The sequence below is a fragment of the Diabrotica virgifera genome, chromosome 5 (genome assembly GCF_917563875.1).
Source record: "Diabrotica virgifera virgifera chromosome 5, PGI_DIABVI_V3a".
Classification (NCBI taxonomy): Eukaryota; Metazoa; Arthropoda; class Insecta; order Coleoptera; family Chrysomelidae; genus Diabrotica; species Diabrotica virgifera.
In genome coordinates this window covers 7,117,306-7,142,009 of record NC_065447.1, presented here as the reverse complement: position 1 = coordinate 7,142,009, position 24,704 = coordinate 7,117,306, and the positions used below count along the sequence as shown (strand labels likewise).

Below are 24,704 nucleotides of genomic sequence, written 5' to 3'. Positions count from 1 at the left end.
TCATTTAGCTTTGATAGCACACAAAAAAATCCCAAAATGTTTTGACACTTTATAAAAATTGCGACGTTGCCACATCATAATATCCAGAATCTACTTCTTTTCATTAGAAATCTTGTAGATTACCTAATTATTAGAGTATTTAATAAGGGTATTATTACAAAGAAAAATCGCTATGTATATTCGAAATTTTGGTAATTTATTCCTATATATCGCGTTTGTGCAATGTTAACTTTGACATTTGTTGGGTTAGTTATAATATTCATGGATTAAATAACAAAAGTAATGTCCAAAACAAGTAAAAAAATATATAATATAATAGTCACAACCGAAATAACTACAAAATAATCTAGATATCTGGAATCCGACAAAAGAATATGGAATGGTAGTACTTAAGTGAAGAAATGCAACAGTTAAAAATATACAGGGTGTTAGTAAATAAGTATGAAAAATTTTAAGGGCTAATTCTACATGAAAAATTAATACCAGTTTGCTCTATAAACATATGTCCGCAAATGCTTAGTTTCGGAGATACGGGGTGTTGAAATTTTTATTTCAAACTGCCAATTTATTTATTGCTCTAAGACCAGTTGAGCTATTAAAATGAAATTTGGTGAGTTTTAGGAAGTAGTTATTACGAATTTTTTGACATACAATTTAGAATTTTGTATTCATCATTGGCGCGCCTACGGGCAATGGTCTGAATTATTTTAAAGAAAAAAATAGTACGCCACTGAGATATTTCGAATTAAAAATTATTTTTATATTCCACGTCTAATTTATGATAAAAAACCTTTCTTGCCTTTTTTTCATATGATGCACCATTTTTATGCAGAAAAATAAAACATCTTGGCGCGTATTTTTCATTTCTTAATACATCATCAAGAACTATCCAATATAATACTAAACTAGAACAATAACAGAAAATATTACTAATAAGTATTCAACTAGGTGCAAAGCTGCAAGAAATGTTTAAAATGGTCTCCTTTGCAGATAACAGAAGAATTTTATATTCATCATTGGCGCGCGTACGGGTAATGGTCTGAATTTTTTGAAGAGAAAAATAGTATGCCACTGAGATATGTCAAACTAAAAATCATTTTTGAATTTCTCGTTCAATTGACGACAAAAAATCTTTCTTTCCTTTTTTTCATACGAGGCGCCGTTTTTATACAAAAAAAAATAAAACATCTTAATTACCAAGTATTTGAGGTAGTTTCCATATGCATAGAAACTTAGTTCAAATATTTTGTAAACGTTAAGATGTTTAATTTTTTTTTGCATAAAAACGGCGCCGCATATGAAGAAAAGGCAAGAAAGATTTTTTGTCGTCAATTCAACGAGGGATTCAAAAATGATTTTTAGTTTGACATATCTCAGTGGCGTATTATTTTTTTCTTTAAAAAATTCAGACCATTACCCGTACGCGCGCCAATGATTAATATAAAATTCTTCTGTTACCTGTAAAGGATATCATTTTAAACATTTCGTGCAGCTTTGCACCTAGTTGAAATGGTATTAGTAATATTTTCTGTTATTGTTCTAGTTTAGTATTATTATATTTGATAGTTCTTGATGAATGTATTAAGAAATGAAAAATATGCGCCAAGATGTTTTATTTTTCTGCATAAAAACGGTGCATCATATGAAAAAAAGGCAAGAAAGGTTTTTTATCATAAATTAGACGTAGAATTTCTAATTCGTAGAATTAGAAAATAATTTCTAATTCGAAATATCTCAGTGGCGTACTATTTTTTTCTTTAAAATAATTCAGACCATTGCCCGTAGGCGCGCCAATGATAAATACAAAATTCTTAATTGTATGTCATAAAATTCGTAATAACTATCTCCTAAAACTCACCAAATTTCATTTTCATAGCTCAACTGGTCTTAGAGCAATAAATAAATTGGCAGTTTGAAATAAAAATTTCAACACCCCGTATCTCCGAAACTAAGCATTTGCGGACATATGTTTATAGAGCAAACTGGCATTAATTTTTCATGTAGAATTAGCCCTTAAAATTTTTCATACTTATTTACTAACACCCTGTATAAGTTCAGAACAAATCTACAACTTAGACTAGAATACGCTAGTGTTTGATCAGCCTATGGTGTACGAATGCTGCGGTGTTATATCTTTTCCACCCAGTTATATGGAGTTGAGGCTTGAACAGTCGACCATAAAAAACATCGAAGCATTCTCAGACGCATTCTCAAAATATCATGGATGGACCGCGTCACTAACACGCAAGTACTCCAAACTTTAGACAAAAGATGCGAAATTATAAATGAGATAAAAACTGGAAAGATGGAATACTTGGGGCACATTATGAGGGGTGAAAAGTACGAACTTTTAAGAAATATGTTCGGGTGTAGTTGAATTGAACTTTTTAGGCGCGCTGCTAATAAGGTCGCAGTGGCCATGAGGATTTCCAATCTCCGCTAGGAGTGGCACGTGAAGAAGAAGAAGATGGTATAGTAGTACGGCAAGAGCTAAAGGCTTGCGGCTTGGTGATCCTCCTGCATATATTCCTTCCAGAAGAGCGTGAAGCCCTATGGCTTGGTTTACTATTCTTTTCCGTTCTTTCCTGTTTGCAGCTTTATTTTTCCAACTGGATGTTTTAAGTTTATATTCTACGTCTTTTTCTACATCCTTCTTCCATCTGGTTTTCGGTCTACCTTTCTTTTTCTCTCTACCTACTCCTCCTGCTAGTATTCTTTTGTGTAATCTCGTGTTTGACATTCTTTGGATATGTCCAAACCATCTCAGTATTTGTGATTTTATGATCCCTACGATATTCGGCTCTCCGTAGATCTTCTCTAGTTCTATATTTGGTATTTTTATCCACATGCCATTCCATAGCTTCCTACAAATATTTTCCCGAAGATTTTTCTCTCCCACACTTGCAGCAGGCTTGTTCGGATTTGTTCATCGTTCATGTTTAACTGGCACGTAACGCTATAAGTCTAATCACTGTCATATCGCCGCCGCCTGCATAAAGTATAACTCAGGAGCGTCATTTGAAATTTTGATAGGGGGGGGGGCAAGCATTATATAAAACGATAAAACGAAGAAAACTCGAGTATTTGGGTCACCTGATGAGAGGTCATAAATACGCATTACTTCAAAATATAATGCAAGGAAAAATAGAAGGAAAACGGAATCCAGGCCGTAGAAGAATGTCGTGGATGCGGAATTTGAGAGAGTGGTTTGGCTGCACCACTAATGAACTTTTTAGGTCAGCTGTAAACAAAGTCAGGGTAGCCTTGATGATTTCCAATCTCCGATAGGAGTGGCACAAGAAGAAGAAGAAGAAGCATTATATATACAATACATTTATAAGCAAACATAATACAAAATTGATCTATTTTTTGTAAATTTCTCAGTAATTTTCAGGGTCAGGGGGGGGGGGGGGGGCAAATGCCCCCCTGTCCCCTATCAAATGACGCCCCTGGTATAACTGCAAAAAATGCCGTTAAGAGTAAAACTTTCAATGAACGCCGCGAAAAATATTCGATTTGTATGATTGTGAAAATTATAATCCCTAATAAAGTGTTAGCGAAAAAATTTATTTTTTGAGGAGTATCAGCAAAAAACATAATTTCTGTTTGTGGGTCCACGAAAATTATAATTACTAAAAAGTTCTCAGAAATAATTGTTTTCGTCGGCATCTATTATGAACTAAATCTTTTCGTTATAAATATTTTGGGAGTTATAATCTTCGCGGACACGCATATAAAAAATTTTTATCGCCCACACTTATCAAAGAGTTATTATTTTCACTGGAAATGTATTAGGAATCACATTAATCATAGGTACCAGCGATATATTCTTATCTCAGCTCTTCTAGATAGTTTAATAAATAGATAATTAATTTCTTAATAGCTTGTTTAGAGCGAAGATGCAATGATTACTAGCCATACTCCTAGCTTGGATTTGTTCCTTCATATTGGTCTCCTAGTGAATGTCGCTAATAGGTACTTACTGGAATCTTTATACTTCTTCGAATTTATATATTTTTCCTTCTTTGGTTGTCAGGTATTGTCCTTGTATGTATTCTCGTTCTACCCATTTCATATATTTGGTATTTTCTTCGTTAATGTATATCGCTTTCTTGCTTTCGCTTCTAGTGTTTTTAGTATTTCTGTTAATTCTTATTTACTTCTGGGTATCAGTACTATGTTATCAGCAAATGCTATGAATTGGTGTTTTCGTTGATATTCAAGTCCTGGCTGTTGATTCCGGCTTCTGTGGCGACAATTTCAAGAAGGGTACTAAACAACAGTGATGACAGTCACTGGTGACCCCCCTTGTCACACCATATCTCACTGACTTCAGGATTTGGAACGTGACTTCTGTACACGATCCATATGTGGGTTAATTTCAACGTTTCTCTACCGTTGTAGATCCAAAAACATCATTACTGCTCTTAAAGAAACTATCGTATAAGGTTAGTGAAAGGTTGAGAACGACCCGCATAAGGGTTGTCCAAAAACACATGGTGCAAACCCGGAAGACGCTGTAGAAGAGCAGGCAAACATTTCCACAACTTGCTGGATATTCCTGGGGCACGCAATACTAGAACATTACAGTTAGACCTAAGTACCAACGAGGTGGTTGCTTGGTGAGAAGTTTGTTCTCACATAGGAAAATAAATTGAAGATTTGGCCAACTGGACCTCCAGATTTTTATCCTCCAGATTATTTAAAAATGCCAATTTCACTCTACAAATGCCAACAGTTGAGTTAAATCCATGTCAAAACATTTAGTGATTTCTTTTTATAATATAAAAGAGCCAGAACCAACACTACGTCTAAAACTAATTCTGGAACCACTTACTCACTTGGATTTTTTTAAATTTAAGCTAAAGTAATATAAACAAAATAATTATTTAGAATACTTTTAGTTTACACTACAAATACTGTTCAGAAGGATTTTTTGTAACAAATACATCATATCGTATTTAATTTTCTATTTATTTTTTATAACTTTAAGTTACAAATCTCAGTCAGTTATTGACAAATTTAATGAAAGTATTTTTCCCCAATATAGATTCAATCTGAGATAGTTAAAATTATTGCCTTTTTTACGTATTTACAAATTTACATAATGGAAAAATATCTTTGTACAGATTATTTACAAAATTTCATAGAAGCACTTCATTGAAATACTTTTTTTCTCAAAATCGGGAATTTTGGTAAGTATAACGACAGAAAGGAACTGAGTATTTAGTATAGTCCATATATATATTTAAAAAAACTACTCTACTTTGTAAATATACCCAGTTCACTTTATCACATCTTCAAAATGTATTAAATACTTCAGAATATATCGTATACTTTCCAAAATATTGCCCAACTCTTTACAAAAACAGGTTTTTTTAACCCAAACATAATTCATCCCGTTAAGAACTAATATATACACATATTCACTCCATATGTCTGTACTTGTGCGCAGACATCTGCGCAAGTCCTAGTACCGCGTACTGGCACTGCAAACAATGGTAATGCGTTTGTTTGCCGCTGTGCTGGCAGTTCGGTACTCTGCAGATTTGGCTGGGGGTGAACTTCTCAAAGCCGGCAGCTTGAATAGAGTCTAATTTTTGGTGCTGGCGCCTATGGGCCACCACTTTGTTGGTGTCTGTACATACGAAATCACATTTGAGGCAGTGGAAGTGGGAAGCCTTGTTCTGGGTCGATCCTAAAAGAAAAAAACACGGTTCAGTGTCTTAATCTGGAAGGGTATAGTCGATTCGCTAATCTGAGACACAGCTGTCTACACTACAATCACAATAAAGATGCACTAGAAATAAACAAGCACGAGAAGCACTCCCAAATCATGACTTGGGAGTGCTCCTCGAACATTCAACATGTCTTGATTTGTTTATTTCTATTATAGTGCATTTTTATTGTGATTGTAGTGTAGACAGTTGTGTCTCAGATTAGCGAATCGACTATACTAAATGAATCTTTTGTAATTATAGGGAGCCAGATAGATAAAAATAGTAATAGGTAGTACCTTCTATCTTAATGCTCTAATCGCTTTGCTCTAGATATCTTGCAAACCTGAATGGCTTTAACCTACTTGAACTACTTAAGTACTTAAGTAGTACTACCTAATTAAGCTTTTATCTCCATTGAGGTGGAGGTTTATTTTAAAATTATTACGGGAAAACTTACCTAAGTTTGCCGTATAGGCACAGTCTGCTCGGCCACACGCAACGTTGGCGCGGTACTGCTGGAAATCTCCTCCCATAAGCGTATCAAGCCTTTCATGCCTCGCCGTATGCTGCACAAATCTAGTCTTATCACAAAAACTGTACCCACAATCCTGCCTCTGGCAATGGAAGTGCGTCTGGTGTTCCCTGTATCCGCAGTGTTGATACTGGCAGTCTTCGTTAAACCTGAACCTGAGATATCCTTCGGGAACTGGCTCATCCTTCAATATCCTCATAGAATTTTGAATTCTCGCCTTCTTGGCATCGGTGGAAATGTCGTGAGGGCTCATAGCTCTCTTGTTTAAGTTAGCAGCCATTGCAGCAAGAGGACTGGTAAGGTTCTCTCCGGGATATGGAGATTGGGGCGTAAGGAGGGGACTTTGCATCAGTTGCGCGTGTTGGAACATCAGCTGAGGATTCTGGTAGAGGCTTTGGGACAAGAAAGGGTTTTGCATTTGCTGTTGCTGTGACATTATAGCAAATTGAAGATTAGCGGGGAAGTTATTAAAATGACTATATGCGTCGAATGTCGGTGGGAGGTAAGTTTCGTGCGGTTCTGCTTTCTGTTGTTGACTCATTTGACTAACAGAAGGATTTTGCAACGTTTGTATAGGTGCAATGGAAATTTTGCTCTCAGTTGAAGGTTTTGACGTCGTGGAAGATACAGGAATTTGGGGTGATGGAGGAGAAAACGATTGAGGAGAGTGGTCCTCTTGAGTCTGACTATTTAGAGCCCCACTGCTATGTTTTGCTACGTGAACCAACAACCTATCCAACTCACTGAAGGCTTGGTTGCAAGCGTTGCAGTGATAGTGGTACTTCCTTTTCAGTTTGCAGAAAGGCCTCGAGCAACTGATCTCTGGTCCGTACAAGATGTTGCTACCTGTTGTTGGAGTCATCGTTTCATGAATCTGTGCTGGTTCTGAAAGTAAAGTAATTATTAAATACGGTATAAAGGAAGTTAATGTTTTTCAAGAAAAAAACATGCAGAAAAGTTTATATACCATGCAGATCAGGTCTTTCATACAAAATATGCAGAGGATCATAAGCAAATTAAACTGATGTTTGGGTAAAATGACACTAGTCTGTACTAAGTACTATACAACTGTCTGTCCGTTTTCGCATTCATTTAAAAGGCGTTGGCAAACTATGCCAGGGCCATTATTTTAATCTTAACATTTTCTCGAAGGATTTTATGAATCTGAACACAATGTGCTTCATCTTATGATAGTTAACTACCACCCGGTGTACTGTGTTTTGATGATTTGTTCGTTAAAGGACGAAATTCATAAAGGTGGTCCTTATTAAGTTGTGACGTAGTGAAGTTAGGCATTAAGGGGATAGGCACAAACTTTCGGCTCCAATGCTATTTAAATGGGATTAATTTTTTTCCAATTCTGAGAAAACTAATAAGTATTCTTGAAAAATTTAAACGCAGGATGAAAGATTACGTTATTACCGAAAGCCGAAAGTCTCTGAAAACTTCTATAATGATTTTAATAAGTTACAGGGGTGAAAAAAAATGAGAAAATTTAGTATGATTTTTAATTTCAAATATCTCATTCAAAAGAAACTTTTTATTTATTCTAAGGGACTTTCGGATTTCGGTAATAATTTAATGTTTCATTCTGCGTTTAAATTTTTCAAAAATATTTATTAGTTTTTTCAGGACTCAAAAGAAATGAAGACCATTTCCGTGGTGATATTTTCCAAATCGAACATTCGCTTTCTTTGTCGTACAACGCACTCAGTCGAACATAATGTGCTGACAAGACAGTGACAATTTTAAAAATTTGACACGGCTTAAGGAATATTTTGAGTTGTTTATTAAATAATATTATTAATATTGATAGTGTATTTGATAAATAATTGATTTACGATGTGAAATTAATAATAAGTTATTTATTGTTTATGATTTATGAAAGATCCAAGCCGAGAATACACCAGGATATATGGATATATTCTGTGATCCAAGTATTTTGTCGGCAAAGATGTTCAAAATTTACCTAAGCGTTCCATAGTAACAATATATTATTAAAAAAAATCACTTTATCACTTTCCTCTTATTTTCTGGATTAAGTATTATTCTTATTGTATAGTACATACATTATTATAATCACTGAATACATAGTGAAAAAATTATCATATTAATTATCTGAATTAATAATTTAAGCGATTATACAAGTAACAGTTATCCAAGAACATTCAAAAGTTATCAAAGAACATCTCTAAGTTAATCATGAGTAATGTCATTGTCGAGTAATGTTTACATATCCATACCAGTGAGAATTTTACTACACGTAATTTGCCGTGCAAAGAAAGAAAAAGTTGGGATAGCCGTAAAATATTTATGCGCCTACGCTCTTAATTTTAAGATTGTTTAATTTTAATATTTTAAATTAAGAGCGTTGTTTAAGATTGTTTAAAAATAGTGATGAATTAATTAAAAATTTCTTTGCTACTAATAATACTAGTCAGAAAGTGTCATTTTTCGCTTGTTCCTTTTGTTAGTGAGGCATTTAGCATATTTTTTGTTGTTAGTACAGAATCGTACCTGAGACGATAGGTTTATATTCTGGTGATTTTTGCATTTCTGTTGGCAATGTAGATAAAGGATAGAAAGTCCCTGATGCCTTCACCACTAGAAGAGAGACAGAAAATGCTATATTTACAGTAAACAAGTCGGAGACGTTGCCAAAGGGTATTTCTTAAAAGTAAATAATATCATATTTGTGATGTTGCCACATCTAGTCATTTGTCAGGACAGTTAGGAATTGAGCAAAATTGAGTTTTGTCTTCATTAATGACACACAAGATACGAACAATACTAATAAATTGATTTTTTTTTATAAATATACGAATTATTTACGATCTGCAACTGATTTTCTTTGAGACTAGTTCAAAAATAAAACTTTTGATCTATAAGTTCGCCTTTGGTAACGTCATCCTGCAAGAACCCTTACAACTATCTACCTTCTATACAAATTTGTACTTTACTGATTCTTCATTTGGAAATGTATTTTTGAAAAACTATTAAAACCGTTAATTTCTCCGAAATTTGAATAAAAAAATCTATCTGGGCAATTCAGTGTTGCCACAAATAAAAAAACGGAGAAAAGTAGGAAATACCTTTTCCAAATGTTCCACGTAACTTAAACCTACTGATAAAAAAGCATAACAGTGATTTTGAATCATTCATTCCATCAGAAAATGTAAAACGTAGATAGATATTGAGTACAAAGTGATTCAATATCATCTGTTATGCTCCTGAACTAACATATCTCATTCCTCACCATACGTTTAAAAGACTTACCTGATACTTTATTGTTTTCTGATGCTTGGCTCAAATTAATGGCTTTAAACTGTCCATCACTAGGTTCCAGTCTTTGATCCGTCAATTGGGCCTCGCTCTTCACTCGGATCTCCAATTTCGGTTGAGCAAACGTGCTTTGAGATGCACGAGCAAGCTCTTCAGCATGCTTCTGGTTGTGAATCGCCATTGTTGAATACTGAACGAAGGAATAGTTGCAGTTCGGTCGTGTGCAGTGGAAATGTCGGTTTATTTTGTTACTGGGACAGTTGTGAAGCCTGAAAAATTAAATTTTTAGTACTCAATATATAAAGTGCTGGTTGTTAGAACGGTGTTCCAGTTCCAAATGGTACACCGAACGAAAACTTTTGTTCCACAAAATTTGTTATAGAGATAGCTTAAGACCTTTTTTTTGAACATGAAGAATTTCAAACTGTTCATTAAAAGAATGATTATGATCTAGAGGTGAAGTGCGTATGTAGAATCTGTTTTTCTGTTATTGAAAGCCCTTTTGTGTCTTACTATACGTTTGATAAATGTTCTACCTGTCTAACCGATGTAAGTGGGTTAAAAAATGATTTAATTTGAACACATACTCACCTACAGTCTATGTTTCTATCGTAGAACTCAAACCCGTCTAATATTTCTACATTATCGTGGAAATCTTTAGCGTGTAGGATTAAGGTATCTTCTTTCTCCGTGACATAGAGGCATCTATTCTGGACGCAATGGTAGTGCGTTGATCCCAGATATGGACACAATGAGTCGGGACATTTGGTATTTTCATTAAAGACATCAAAGCCTTGGAGGGAATAGTCCTGTGGCTAAAAACAAAGACAATCAATCAGACTACAAGCATTTCGATTACTTTATATAGTATTTTCAATTATGTTTGAATAATTTTCTTCATGAATTCCATTAATTACTTACCGTGGGACTATGAGTGCTTGATCTATCATCATTGGAATCTGGTTGTTCGATCTCTTTGCTACTAGAGGGTGTTGCTGATGGTTTTGGGAGTTTAAAGCTTGTGAAAATAGCTTGTGGACTGTCCATAAGGTTTTGGCTACCCATGGGGTTCTAAAAATCAAGAAACACAATATTTAGTATTCAGTATTTATCGACTGGTATTCTGCAAGAAATAAATACAGTGCTACTTACATAATCATTCCATACTTCGATGACTCTATTCTTTGGTGGCCTTCCACGTTTCCTGCAGAACATTCCATCGATGCTGCTGGACAGATGCGTCATAGTTAGAGGATCCTTGGTCAAGCTGAGCTTCTTGGAATACTCATGCATTTTGTAATGTTCCAAACGTCTAAATGGTTTGTCGATCGGAAGAATAACTTCCCTACAATTTTCCCAGTTGCAGTGATAATGTTTTTCTTTATCCTGGTAGATGCAGTTTTCTTCGCACTCTCCGCTTTGTACTGTAACAGTGGTGAAGTAGTTGTCTGTGATCGTTTCCTGTTGTTCGTGGTTTCTGGCGTGTTCTCTGGCTGATTCTCTAGTATTGAATGCCATGTCGCAGTGCTCAACGAAGCAATGGAAGTGATCCGTGAAGGTGTATTCACATTTGTCGTTCGGGCATTGATTATCAGGAACAAACTGACAGTATTTGCGCCAGAAGTCTTCACTGTTAAAGGAAATGGTGTCTTCTTGAGCAAAGTTAGATTCATTCGCGCTTAAATCTATCGCAGAAATAGACTCGGACTCCTCGTAGCTCACGGGAGAGTTTCTTTCGCTTAAACTCTCAGTGTTGGACATGTTAGACATGTTGGACATGGCTCCTGAGGATTGATTATAAAGAGACAAATTTAAACTGTCGATTTGAGCCTCGTAGTCTCTAGCAAAATTCATAGGGGGCGGTACAGGACCATCAGTCAAAGTCTTTAACATACTTTGGGCTAGCTTATACTTTCTGTACGCTAGTTCGGAGTCTTTACGCTCGTGTTTGCGTTTATGAGAAAACAGTTGGCCTGAGCTATGCAAGACGTAGCTACATTGTGGCCGGATGCAGTGTATGTGATTGCAGACTTTCGAGAACCGACAGTTGTCAAAAGGGCATTTTTCGTTCTTCATAAATTTCTTGAAGCCGTCTCTCGAGAGTTGCTCATCTTTGATATGATATGACTTATGTTTCTCTGAAAATAAAAAAATGTTTAAGTTTTACGGTGATACGAACGGTTTAGTATTACGGTGAGATAAAGGTGAAGGACCAGAAATACTAAAATCAGAAATATTACTTGCTATAAAATTGGCAAAAAACAAGAAAGCAGTTTGCCCTGATAACATACCGACAGAGATGTTAAAGCTCATAAATGAGGAAAACATTGGAATACTGGTCAAACTTTTCAATGATGTTTATTCGACTGGTGATATCCCTGAAGATTGGTTAAAGTCCGAATTCATAATCCTACCAAAAAAACAACGTCCGAAAAATGGTGATGTTGAAAAGTAACTATTCGTTACAAAGTACTCGTCACTTACGAATACCGAAAGTAACGATTACTATACAGAGAGGCAAATCGTTACTTTGATTACTCTGATTACTTCGTACCAATCGTATCAGAGCTAGTAACGACTATTGTATCTACTTTGATTACTCTGATTACTTCGTACTTCGTGAAGGTCGTTATTATATCGGAATACCTATACAAAATACCCACCTACTAAGAAATACAATACTCGATATGCTTACCGGTACTCAAATGCAAAAGTAACAAAAGTAATCATAGTAATCAAATCATTTTTATCCATTAAACATATCGGTGAAGGTCGTTGTTACATCGGAATATCTATACAATATACCTACCTACTAAGAAATACGATTCTCGATATGATTACCGGTACTCAAATACAAAACCAACAAAAGTAATCATAGTAATCAAAGTAACGAATACTGTAAATGATTACTTTATATAAAATACCTACCTACTGAGAACTACGATTCTCGATATTATTACCGGTACTCAAATACAAAAGTAATAATAGTAATCAAATTGACGAATACGGTAAACTGTAAATGATTACTTTATACAAAAGTAACGATTTGTAACGAATAGGTACTCGAAAGTAACTATAATCAACATCACTACCGAAAAACTGTAACGATTACCGAAACACAGTAAAATCAGAGATAAATGTGAAAAAGATCAGGATGAAACACAATTTCACTTCAGAAATGGACTGGGAACCCTGGACGCACTCTTTGCACTAAATGTATTATTGCAGAAATGTAGAGATTCAAGGAAAGACGTCTTTGTTGTATTTATTGAAAAGGCATTGAGTACATCATCATAAATTAATTAAAATATTAAAGGATAAAGGAGTTGATAGTCAAGACGTACGAATCATAAAAAAATTATACTGGCGTCAAACAGCGACAGCTTGCATAAATGGAAAATCAACAGAAATATATAAAATACAAAGAGGCGTCAGACAGGGTTGTATACTGTCCCCACTGTTGTTCAATTTATATTCAGATAGCATATAATTTGGAATGAGGCGTGAAAGTTAATGGAATTCTGATAAATACAATCAGATATGCAGACGATACAGTTGTTATTTTAAGTGATGACATTAATGGATTACATTGTCTTTTAAATGCCATTGATACAGTAGGAAGAGAGTTTGGCCTAAACATAATCTGTTCAAAAACAAAATACATGGTGTATAGCCGTTTGGCACATCAAGATTCATGGTTTTATGTTGATGGTCATATAATTCAAAGAGTACCCAGTTTTAAATATCTTGGTTGCCATATTACTGAACAACTAGATCCAGATAAAGAGATAAAATGTAGAATCGAGATAGCCAGCACAACATTTTTTAAAAAGAGGTCATTCTTCTGTAATGATAACTTGCAACTTCAACTTCGAAAGCGCATGATTAAATGTTACATTTGGTCAGCCCTCTTATATGGTGTCGGAAATGGACATTAAAAATATTCACCATTAATCGTATGGAGGCCTTTGAAATGTGGCTCCACAGACGTTCACTAAAAATACCATGGACGGCTATGCTGACAAATGTGGCAGTCCTTAAGAGAGGAAATGCTGCTCGCGAGCTGCTTGATAACATCAAATGTAGAAAGATGGCCTATTTTGGACTACTGGTAAGGGGAGACCGATATAATATTCTTCAACTTATTATGATGGGTAAAATCGAAGGACGCAGAGGAATTGGTAGAAAACAGGCCTCTTGGTTGAAGAATATATCAGGGAGTGGACAGGAATAAAGAAAGCAGAGCACCTATTTAGAATAGCTTGAGACAGAGACAGTTTTGCCATGTTAATCGCCGGCTGCACATGGATTCCCTCCCGGGTTCAGGTAGGAAGACCTAACCCTTCGGTCATAACTTAACTTTCGGGTATGAGTTTCGGAGCCAACTCGTGTACAATAAAAGTGGTTTTATAGGGGTTGGGAGCGAATCCATGTGCGCCGTAATCGCCAACGTCAAGGGGACTTAATAGGGCACTTTAAGAAGAAGATTACGGCGATAGTTTCTTTATAAACAAAACTTACCCATGTCGCTTTTGTTTTTGAACGTGAAACGACAGCCGCTTCGCCGACAATGGAAGTGTGTTGTTCTTTGGCCAAAAAACGCACAATAACTGGCGCCGCATTCTTCTGTAGCTCTGTACCTTTGGAAGCCCTCTTGAATGATTGCCGAATCCTTTCGGTGATAGTTTGCGTGCATCTGTACATCAGACGTTGATATGTATACCTGGAAGATAAACAATATTAATATTTACGTATATTATGAAACTAGTAATATTGACCACCGCCATGTGACGGGGATCCAATAAATTGCCGTCTACACTGCAATCCAGTGCTGTCGCCACTCAATTCTGACTCCCTCCGAATTTTTCTGAGCCCCTTCAATCTTTCTGACTCCTCCAATTTTTCTGACCCGCCCCAATTTTTCCTGAGTCCCTCTAATTTTATCGTGTCCCCCTCTAATTTTTCCTGACCTCATATTTTATCGTGTCTCCCTATAATTGTTCCTGATTTCCTTTCATTTTTCCTGACTCCCGCTAATAGTAAAATAATATGAATGTGATAATTGTAACTGTTTTTAACGAGGACTGTGCGAAAAGTTGAACAATTGCTAAACGTTTAGTATTGCAAACCGGAATATGATTTTGAATCGCGGAGTAATTTAGAAAAGGAAGGGGAACAACTGTTGAATGTTTCTCACTGCGCTCAGCACGCTGGCGCGAAGATGCTGTAAAGGTATGGATGTTCAAAATTTGCTGTATCTCTGGTAATTTTTCTCTGATCAATCTGAAATTATCAGAGAGTATTCTTGAAGTTACATATGTATGTACTTTCTCATTTAAAATAATAAAAAAATCAAAATTTTTAAACCGTACCCCCTTAATCTAAATAAGAACTTACCTTATCACACCCTTCTTTGATACAATGATAATGGGTTTGCTTCTTATTGTGTGTACAATTGGAAAATTTGTCCCCGCAGTCATCCAAAGGACTGTACCTCATAAAACCATGTTGCAGGGATTCATCTCTCTTTTTGTGCCATTTAAAATGGCGGATCATCTCTTCTTTCTTGATAAATACCCTCGAATTACAGTCCAGACAGTGGAAATGTTCCCTAAAAAGAAGAATATGCGTAAACTAATTGTAGGACCAATAACAATTTTGAGAAACACGATCAAAGTCTGAAGAATTTTGTATCTGGGACTTTTCTTTAAGAGATGTCGCTACAGCGTTCTAAAAGTGGATTTTAAACTATTTTTGAAATTCCACTTAAATAGACAGTTTGGTTTCGTTTTGATTGAGTGGTGTGCATGCAGCTACACTGAAGACGTTGTAAACAGAAACATCTGTCTGGAGATTGTATATCGCCTCTGACTCGAAGGGAAAATTGTCTCTCATTTTCACGATCACAGTCAATTGTGTTTAAAGAGTCTTAACATTTGTTTTTAATTACCTGTAGTTGAGGTCCTTGCAGTAAGTACTGCCACATTCCAATGACGAAGAGAACTTTTTCACGTATTTGGAATAGTCTAATTGACTCGAGGTTTTATGTACGAGATGATTGGAAGACGATGAGATTGATTCCCTGGGTGTTGTTGGCGCTAAAGATTGTGCCATCATTGCTGAAACAAAAAGATTTTGTTAGTATACTAGTTTAATGTATATTTTCGTTATACACTTTTTCAAACAATTAACGCACCACCTTAAAACTTGGCCATTTTTATGACTTGTTGCACCAACAAATCTTAAGCTCCAGCTTTGCCCCATAATTTTCGATTCTTATCGAAGTTCTTCACGTGGCAATTATTGTGGAAAGCCAAAAATTGATCTAAGACTCAGGGCCGGTTGTTCGAACGCTAATCAAGAAGTTGATTATAATTAAGTCCCCTTAACAACCATGAAATAACAACACCCCTCATTCGTACGTCAATCAGTTGATTGTAATCAATTATGTTAATTATCATTATGATAATTAACATAATTGATTAATTAATTAATTATCATAGTGATAATTAACATACTTGATTGATTAATTAATTATTAATTAACATAACAATTATTAACATAATTGATTAATAAATCTCATAATTGTAATCAATTATGTTTTCAGCAACCCAAACAAAGTTGACATTGACTGTTGGTAACAGTAATTAAATATTTGATAATGATCAGTTGATTCCATTTTTGATTAGCGTTCGAACAACCGGCCCTCAATGTTGCAATGCGTATGTTTCGTAAGCTGAGCTTAATGTACGTCTTAAGCTGAAGATCTGTTGGTGCAACCAGGCATTAATGTCTCGTATTTCCTAAACCTGTTGTCCGATTTAAGTGATTTTTTTAACATGTTATAACCTTATTTTTTAAACAATATCGCTATAATAATATTGTTGCTAGACAGGTAAATTGTCATTGTATAACGGCTGTAAGAATCAAACTGTAACTTTTTCTCAAAGTTTGCGTCACCCGGTGGAATATTCTAGCATTTATAAAATACTGAAATTAAAACCCAACTATAGCCTCATGTTTACTTAACATTCTGTTTTTTGATTCATTCGCCTATGTGGGATAATAAAAAGTTAGGTAGGTACTTTAACAACTAGCCTTGTTTTTCATCAATACAGGGTGCATGAAAAAATAACGACAGTTTGGTTTATAAACGTACGTCCGCAAATGCTTCGTTTCCTAGATAGGGGGTGTTGAAATTTTTCTTACAAACTGACGAATTATTTATTGCTCTAGAACCGGTTGAGATATGCAAATGAAATTTGGTGGGTTTTAAGCGGTAGGTATTGTGCATTGTTTGACATACAATTAAAAATTTTATGTTCACCATTAGCGCAAATAAGGGTCAAATTACCTGTATGCGCGCCAACGGTGAATATTAAAATCTTTTAATGCAAGAACATACAACAAATGATTAACCCTTAGAATAAAAAACAGACTTTCCAAAGTTATTTTGCTTTTATCTGTCGTTTTGTGGAAATATTAAAAATCGTTTTAATAACACTGTACTGCTGATTCATAACTGAATAGTAATTCAGATCATAAAAATAATCTTCTAATGTAGTAACGACATGCGGGACCAAAAGAAAAATGTAAATTAGTCAAAACCCAACATCTTTGATTAACAAAAGTAGAAATACAGATTTGTTTTCATCTACTCACGGAGTGACGTAACCCGTCTCTAATATTCAAAAATGACGAGTGGTCCAGATGTTTATTTAAGCATCTTACAGGGTCAAAAACCAAATACGTGCCGGTTTTAGGCGATTGTCGACCGTATCCTCATCGGCTACATGGCATAGAAGGGTTTGAAAGGCCGGTAGGTACTTTATTTGTACAAGTGTGTGTGTGTGTTGTGTATGATTTAAAATAGGTCTTTCACAAATTAAAATCTTTGGATTTCATTCAGAACCACGTAGACGTGGATGGAGCACGAAAATCGTTGACCTTTAGAGAATAAGAGGAGCTTTTTATTGGTGTCTTGTCAAAAGGATTACAAGATGCATTATTTTTAAAGAATTATTTAAAATATATTTCAGCTTTCTCTCATATTTTTATGCTTCATGCTGTTCAATTTTTAGCAGGAGATTCTCACTTTTAATCACACAAGAGCTCTAAAGTTACCGATTTGTATCCCGAGTGACATTTGACAGTTTTAATCATGTCAAATTGTCACGACGGCAACACAGATCGGCAATTTTTAAGAGCTCGAGTGTAATTGGGTAAGATTATTTCATGAATTTAACTGTATTTTTAAATCATTTTAACTAATATTTTATTGATATCTTCGCCTGAATATTTACTAAACTTGCTCATGGTGATCTCTTTGACAAGTTGTAAAACATTAATTATTGTCATTAATGTGACTGAATGTTTATTTTGGCGTAGCAACAAATGATATCGGTCGCGCTACTTGACGACAGGAAATTATCAAAAAAAATTATTGCTGAAATATTTCTTTTTGTAGGTTTCTATTGGTTAAAATCTATGAATGAAATAATCTGAAATAATCAACTGTATGTTACTGTTCCCCATAATTTTCAATAATTATTATCTTCTTTTTCTTCTTCAGATTTTTCCTTTTCAGTGGCCGCTGTTTCTTACTTTTCTTCGTCACTCTTTTCTGCCCATCACGTCTTCTTCATTAACCCTTTCTCTTTCAAGTCCTCTGCAGGGCCACCTCTGGTATGGAAAGAAGTCCCAACTGGAAGAAGACCGACTGGAGATTGCTCAAGACACAGAGGAATTTAGGAGGGTTGTAACGCCACGGAGTAAATAAGTAAATGCCCTTAACAACCATCCAAGCTTATACTAGCACAAAGAAAAATGAAAAATGGCAAGGAAAATGCTAAAGCTAAAGCATAACACAAAGACATCTGGAGATCAACGAAATGAAGGTCTTAAGAAGGATTGCTGGAAAAGGACTATAGGATAGATATAGATATGTGGGGTAGACAATATAAATGCCTGAGTAAAGAACAGAAAAGAAGAGTGGAATCAACACATAAGCAGGATGTCTGAATCAAGCCAGGGACAAGTCAAGAATAGCCAGAGACAAGTCACCGTTAGGCAGAAGTATAGGACGCCCAAGCCCAAGGAAAAGATGGAATGACAATTTAGGGACAGAATGAAAGGCGCCGTTGAAGAAAACAGGCAGTACTGCCTATAGAAAAGAAAAAAGAAGAAGAAAATGCTCAAGCGGACATAAATGTACATAAATAAAATCACCGATGATCGATCGGACAGGTGATCATAAAAGATACAAAAATGTACCTATGTAGGTAAACATAAAAAATCGACTAAAAGTGAAACGTCTCAGAAAGAACAATATCTTAAAATTTATGATTTAATCAAACACGAATAATGTTCAATTTTTGATATTTGATTTTTGTTGATAAATCTTTCAATCTGGTCTGCCATATTGTTAATATTACCATTACCAATTAAATCGCCATTCATGTGGCAATTACACCAAAAATTTGATACGACAACTAAAAATAGCGTTAAAATTTTGGATTGAACCATATTTAGAATAAAAACTCAGCGTAATTTCACTGATTGAAGCAATTCTAAATCTTAATTGGTGATACGGTCAGTGGTGTACTAATAATTATATCAGTAGAGGTGTTAAAATCAACAGATATAGTATTAGTATTTTCCACGTTTTCTGATAACCGTTTTTTGTGATTATTGCTCTTAAAATTTATATTTATAGATGCTGCGAAAAATTTGATGGTTGTGCAATTTAAGAGAGTTTTTGGCTACAACTCCTAACTTTTTGGTATGGCTGTAACCAAATATGTCCAATAAATACCTAAATTAGGTCTTCGAGAAAGAGAGGGTTATTCGAGAAACAAAGTAAGATTACTGAAGCAAAACAGCATAAGACGACGATACTAAGACGAATCTGGACTAGTAGCGAAGTAGAAAAAAAGTTAAACAAAAATATAACGGCCAATCAAATGTGGGATGATTTAAATCTTCCACTAACTAATATACATTGGTAGAGAAGGCAAATGAATACCAACTACCCGTATTTCTTGCGTTTATAGACTATAAAAAGGCATTTGACAGTATCAAGATGTGTTTTTAACAAACTTAAAAAAGTATTCTGAAGCAGTGACATTACAATTTCTTTAAAGATAAGAGATGCTGTTTTCTCCGTATTATTACATGTCTTGGACATTAAAGAAAGATGTTTCGGACAGATCAGAAGCCTTGTTGAGGTGTTGAGAAGAATGGGAAAGGGAAGAGAGGTTTTAAATATAATTAAAGTTAGAAAACTGCAATATCTGGGACATGTAATGAAATGAGAGGCGAGCGTTATAACTTGTTGCAATTAATAATACATGGAAGAATACAGGGTAGAAGGAGTCGTTGGAAGAACACGCATCTACTGGTTAAACAATTTGAGAGCTTGGTTTAACTGATCTCTTTAGAGCAGCGCTATCGAAAGTGCGAATTGCCATGATGGTTGCCGACCTTCTTAGAGGAGATGGCACATGAAGAGGAAGAAGAAGATGTGAGCCATAGAACAAGCTGTTAGTAATTGAAGGGCTTAATGTGAAACAATGACAAGCCTCAAAAAGGTAAAAGTGAGATATTTGACTTTGAATGTTAAAAATAATATTAAAAAATCCAGTAACAACTTTTATTGTTTTAGTTTAGATATTTCGAGGCATCCTGCCCTATGGGACTAAAGTTGACAACAATATTAATCAAATATACTTGAAACTTAAGAAAAAACAGTCTTTATTTAAAAAAAAAATGTGGCTTGTTACATTATTCCATTAATAATAAATACCCAAATTTTAGATATATGTAGATTAAGAATTTTCTATTATTGACTGTGTTCGGGGTGGTTTCAACTCTATAGGTGTTAAACAGTATTTGTTTCTTTGTCTCCATCAACTTGTTGGAATTTTTGACGGGTGTGTTTGGTTTTTATTGATTGACTTTGTTCATTATCCTACAACCAAATGCAATAATATAACAAGCAACTACATTAATCTTGAATGGTAATAATGTGACAAGCCACATTTAGGAAAAAATTACATATCGCTGGATTTTCACTACTTGGGTCACTTCTAGATTGTACATAGTCAGGGTCACGGTCACTGTCATCGAATGTCAAGTCAACTTTGCTATTTTTCTTTATAGAATCTTCAAACTCAATAATTATCCGAAACGCTTCCGCCCATGTTCGCCATATTGATGTGGCTTGTCATTATGTCGAGTAGATACTAGAACAAACTAGGCCTATGCAATAGTGTGACCATAGATTTATCGGGCCATCTATTAACGAAGGGCTGAGATAATTTGTTAGTGGCTTGTTATACTATTACTTTAACCAAGAATAACACTAACTCTTTTTGAACTCATGTGTGGCTTGTCATTGTTTCACATTAAGCTCTTCAATTGTAGAATAGGTTTGAGAAATAGGCAAATATTGCCTATAGATTTTTTTAAATTAAATTAGAAAATTTCTGCATAGATTTCTTCGCCGTTTACATCCTTCTCTTAAATTGCATACATAGATATTTACACGCTTCTCTTATATCGTTGTTTTGTAGATTCTTTTCCATTTTCTGCATTTGATCGTTTTCGTATTTACTAACATCATCAGGAGAAAATTTGAATCTGTCTGCCACTTTTTGACAGAGGTAAAGGTAAAAGTGGCCAGTGGTATGAAGTTAGTATCAGGTCATTATTCATATTCCTAGTCGCAGTAGGCAAAACATTGAGTACTGATGAGTACCAACTCTTCAGATGATAATGGAAGGAAATATTGAATTTAAGATCATTTCGGGTCAGAATATTTCTTGGATAAAGAATCCTCGTAAAAGCTATGGATGGAATCTTCAAATTGCGTTGCGTTAATGTTAACAAAATTTTAATAACAGTACGGCATTTAGAAGAATTAGATAAAGTGAAGAGTAATTAATAGTTAATGTTGGAAGACAAGACAATTGAGTAATGAAATGACAAACAAATTATTATCTATATTTATTGAGATCCTGTTTATTTAATCGCCGTCATCTCTTCTCTAGAGGTCTATTTTGTCGTGCATACAAGTTTTCCAGAATAGAAGTTTCATAAATGTATTTCATTGTCACCGGACGACACTTAAAGCTATGAATACATACGTAAGAGATCATTGCACATCCTTTAGTGAAAACCCCTTTTGTACGACAACTAATTGTTGAAAATATTACGTTATAACAGAACGAGAGGAAGCGTTTAACGCAGAGTAAACTGTGAACTTCCATTAAATTGTTGTTCAGTAATTCCAACTCAGTGTTTCTAAATTGATTTTGATGTATAAACATCGCCAACAGTTGTCTAAAAAAGGAAATATTAAATCTAACCGCCATGATTTAAAGTACGCTCGACAGAGCACCACAGCAGCAGCACCAAGTAGTTTCTGTCTCCCTTTTTTATGCATGTTGTTGAAGATAATCAGTACAAATTGAATCCAATGAAATCATAGTCGACCCGTAACTCTCACGACAATTGAACGCCAATTTAACCAATTTAGCCTTCTTTTTATTATTCATAAAATTTCATAAACTCGCTCACTTACTTTGTTATTCAACTGTTTTTAGTTTAGGAAAATTTAGACGTTGACGTAGGTATTCCTACACTAACAAAAATACCTATTATTGCGCCATAATCGATTTCATATATTTTGCCGTGAAATCATCCAAAAAGATGGTGGTATATGTTTATACAGGGTGTAACGAAAATACAGGTCATAAATTAAATCACATATTCTGAGACCAAAAATAGTTCGAATGAACTTAATTTACCTTAGTACAAATATGCACATAAAAAAAGTTACAGCCCTTTGAAGTTACAAAATAAAAATCGATTTTTTCGAATATATCGAAAACTATTAGAGATTTTTTATTGAAAATGGACATGTGGCATTCTTATGGCAGGAACATCTTAAAAAATAATTATAGTCAAATTTGTGCACCCCATAAAAATTTTATGTGGATTTTGTTCCCTTAAACCCCCCAAACTTTTGTGTACGTTTTAATTAAATTATTATTGTGGTACCATTAGTTAAATTCAATAGTTCTATAACTTTTTTGCCTCTTAGTATTTTTTCGATAAGGCAGTTTTTATCGAGTTGCTGCTTCTTTTTTAATATGTTTACATAAAAATTTTATGGGGGTTTTGTTCCTTTAAACCCCCCAAATGTTTGTGTATGTTCCAATTAAACTTTTACTGCGGTACCATTAGTTAAACACAGTGTTTTTAAAACTTTTTTGCCTCTTTGTATTTTTTCAAGAAGGCACTTTTTATCGAGATATTACTTATTTTTTAATATGGTTCAAAATATACCTAAAAATGTAAATCATAAATAAATTTTCATATTATTACCAAGTCTCCATAATCGTACTTAGCCATATACAAATATGTGGTGGATTTGACAAATATTCAAAATATCTCGATAAAAACTGACTTTTGTAAAAAGTACTAAGAGGCAAAAAAGTTTTTAAAATATTGTGTTTAGCTAATGGTACTACAATAATAATTAAATTGGAACGTACACAAAAGTTTGGGGGGGTTTAAAGGAACAGAACCCCCATACATTTTTATGGGGTGTCCAAATTTGACTATAATTTTTTCTTAAGATACTACTACCATAAGAATGCCACATGTCTATTTTCAATAAAAGATCTCTAATAGTTTTCGATATATTGGAAAAAATCGATTTTTATTTTGTAACTTCAAAGGGCTGTAACTTTTTTTATGTGCACATTTGTACTAAGGTAAGTTATGTTCAATCGAACTGTTTTTGGGTCCCAGAATATGTGATTAAATTTATGACCTGTATTTTTGTTACACCCTGTATAAACAAAATTATCCATGAAATGATAGAGCAGATTAGGTTAATTATACGATGTTACGCATTTGTTTTTTTTTGTGATAAATTATGAATATGCGGAGCCATCATAAAAAGGACGAAGTAATTTTCTTTATTCGAGGAAATGTAATTTAATTTTTCGTTGTACATCAAGATGCAAAAGACGTTCTACGTGTATTTCGAGACCCCTGTTAAGGATAAGATCTTTTTTGTACCTTTTGTTTCGTTATATTTGTATCTTTTGTCTTTTGCTTCTTCCCATATTTGATTTTGTATTTTCTCATATAATTAGGCTCCCATTGGGTATCCAAGTTCCACCGATTTGAGAGGCAACCTTTGTCCTATATGGAGGCCCGTCGCATCCTGCGTATCCTAATTTGGAGGTCACTCGATTCATAGTATGGAGCTCTCTTTGTGTCTCTCTTTGGATGGAGGCTCCCTTCTATTCAAGATTCGGTAGGTGTCGAATTATTTAAATTATTCTTCTTCTAAAGGTGCCTATCTTATAGTGATGTTGGCGACCACATTGACCCATCTTATTCTATTCACATCAGCTCTAAATAGATCAATTGGCGTTAGACCAGTCCATTTCCTAAGATTGGCTAGCCAGGATATACGCCTGCGTCAATCTTACCCTATAGAATCAACGTAGAAATAAATATTTATTATTACGCATAATGTAGCCGAAGTAAGCCAATTTTCTATTCTTTACATTGTTAACAAATTCTTTGACTTTTGTTGACCTCTGTGGAATAGTTCTGTTAGTTGTGTGGTGTATATATGAGACTGAGACATAACATCTAGGAATTCTTATGCGTAACTTGCATAAAATCTTCATAAAACCGTTAAAAGAGCTTCTGGCTTTTTCAATACGAGTTTTTATTTTGTAACTATGATCCCAGGTATCCTAAATATTGCAGTCCAGATAGCATATTTTCTGCACTCTTTCTAACGGTGTATCGTTTATTGCAATTTGGGCGTATATGTTGGTGTTCTTACTAATGATCATTATTTTTGTCTTCGTACAATTTAGTTTTAGGCTGTATTTGTAAAATGTTTCTATTCTATAATACTACGAAGATCTCGGACAGTTTATTTTCAAATCGTACTGTTGCTTTTTGTTGGAGATATGTTTGTGATTAGTCTTATATCCTTATTATCGAGTCCTGATGTTTTTAGGATATCGATTAATTTCCCATGTGGTACTTTGTCAAATGACTTCCCGAAATCAATGAAACATGCATATGGCATCCATGGCTCTCTGTATTAGAACTTGCAAATTAAAAAGTGCTTC

General features: G+C 34.5%; 1 protein-coding gene across 2 annotated transcripts in view; it reads right to left on the bottom strand.

Moving 5' to 3' along the window:
- Positions 1–1,286: 1,286 nt before the first annotated feature.
- LOC114340744 (zinc finger protein castor homolog 1-like) overlaps positions 1,287–24,704 on the bottom strand; it is a 365,464-nt gene continuing 342,046 nt past the window's right edge. The window contains exons 6-15 of one of the 2 annotated variants that reach the window (XM_028291549.2): positions 15,485–15,653; positions 14,932–15,145; positions 14,056–14,257; positions 10,687–11,672; positions 10,456–10,605; positions 10,126–10,349; positions 9,529–9,803; positions 8,770–8,856; positions 6,178–7,137; positions 1,287–5,698 (exon numbers count right to left, since the gene is read on the bottom strand). In XM_028291549.2, the coding sequence (XP_028147350.1) occupies positions 5,427–5,698; positions 6,178–7,137; positions 8,770–8,856; positions 9,529–9,803; positions 10,126–10,349; positions 10,456–10,605; positions 10,687–11,672; positions 14,056–14,257; positions 14,932–15,145; positions 15,485–15,653 (3,539 nt within the window). In that variant the 3' untranslated portion in view covers positions 1,287–5,426. The remainder of the gene's footprint in view (positions 5,699–6,177; positions 7,138–8,769; positions 8,857–9,528; positions 9,804–10,125; positions 10,350–10,455; positions 10,606–10,686; positions 11,673–14,055; positions 14,258–14,931; positions 15,146–15,484; positions 15,654–24,704) is intronic. The other variant, XM_028291619.2, reaches the window with a different exon arrangement.